Source organism: Rhagoletis pomonella, unplaced genomic scaffold, assembly GCF_013731165.1.
Source record: "Rhagoletis pomonella isolate Grant_MI unplaced genomic scaffold, Rhpom_1.0 Rhpom_scaffold_00116, whole genome shotgun sequence".
Classification (NCBI taxonomy): domain Eukaryota; kingdom Metazoa; phylum Arthropoda; class Insecta; order Diptera; family Tephritidae; genus Rhagoletis; species Rhagoletis pomonella.
Window position 1 is genome coordinate 176,312 of NW_023458670.1, and position 1,495 is coordinate 177,806.

Sequence of the window (1,495 nt, forward strand, 5' to 3'; positions counted from 1 at the left end):
AGTCTGAAGATGGTACACAAAAATTAATGTTCATAATATCAGAAGCCATACGATCGATATTGTTATCAAGTCTGCCGAAATTCTCCAATCCTACTGAAGCCACGAAATCACAGTCAACAATGCACGCACTCGGTATACATCCACACAATTCGCATTCAGAATAGTCAAAATTCCCATCACTAAAAGAACTGTACACACAATGCAAGGCTTGTTCCGAAATTCTTATTTCATCCCGCTCGGGTTTATATTTAATCTCTACCTTTGGTTTAGGTATTAAATTTTCTGCTGCAATCATTAAACGTATTCCAAACATACGCATGAAATTACGGCCCAACAAAACTGAATATGACATCAAATTGTCCGGAATAATATACATTTTTATTTCTTTAGTAACATTTTTAAACTGAACTTTAACCAAAATTACACCATACGTGCAAATTTTAAATCGTCCGAGCCCCTCATATCCAGAATATTTCATGTCCCTTCGCATTAGTTGCCTTGGGACCGCTGAATGCTTCATCAAACTAATTGGACTACCTGAATCGAGAAGAGAAACCAAACTCTTACTTATGTGCACAGAACCATCAGTCAGAAAAGTAACACTCACCTTATTAAGCTCTTCAAGAGCTATACACGATTCTCCAACATCATCAATTAAAGCAACTTGATTGCTTGTCAGTGGTGGTCTCGGCTTCGGGAAATTTTTAAGTTGATGCTGAGTTGATCCACATCGAAAGCAGGAACCTTTCTCTCGCTTAGTGGCTGAACAGGCCGCAGAACGGTGGCCATAGCCCGAACAATTGGTGCATTGAATGTTGGATTCGGAAAATAAATAAAATGATTTCGATTTTGGTCGAGCACTAGGGGGCGGTTGAGAAAAAATCTGAAGTTGTGAACGTGACACTTCATGCAATTGTGCATACCTATGCGACAATTTTTTCAAACGAATAATGGTTGTAGCTAGATACAGAACGGCAATGTGTGGCGAGGTATCTTGGAACCCAGCAATAATGAACTGAACGGTTTGCTCTTCTTCAATATGAGCTCTTGATGCAATTTCTTGCATTTTTAAAATATAACCCATCACACTTGTTTTTGCTGATTGGAATATGGTTTTTCGTAATTTGTCAATAACCTCACTGACGGAATATATGTGACCAAAATTCGCTAAAAAATTTGCTCGAATTTCTGAATATGTTGCTGAACAATCGGTGCGTAAAAATAATTCGGCTTCTGAGTCACTTTTCATGAATTGACGGAAGAATTCAGATGATGAGCATTAATCGTGTCACACGCTCGTTCAAAATCTCCAAGCCACTTCTCGGCGTCGTAGTCGTCAGAACCGCTGAATAACGGAACCAAATGCTTAACGTCTTTATAGCTGGGTTTCATAAATTGCTGAACTAATGGAGAACACATGCCTGATTCCAATTCAAAAATTCGCTTCTTTTTTCTCCAATACACGCAACTTTGCATCTAGCAATTCTTCTTCCAA

General features: G+C 38.6%; 1 protein-coding gene across 1 annotated transcript; it reads right to left on the reverse strand.

Annotated features, from left to right (window-relative positions):
* Nucleotides 1-36: 36 nt before the first annotated feature.
* On the reverse strand, nt 37-1,412 carry LOC118750032. The gene is made up of 2 exons (XM_036484769.1): nt 608-1,412; nt 37-537 (listed from the first exon to the last, which is right to left on the reverse strand). The coding sequence occupies exons 1-2, from the start codon at nt 1,247-1,249 to the stop codon at nt 520-522; spliced, it is 660 nt and encodes a 219-aa protein (XP_036340662.1). The 5' UTR covers nt 1,250-1,412; the 3' UTR covers nt 37-519.
* Between the last annotated feature and the right edge of the window lie 83 nt (nt 1,413-1,495).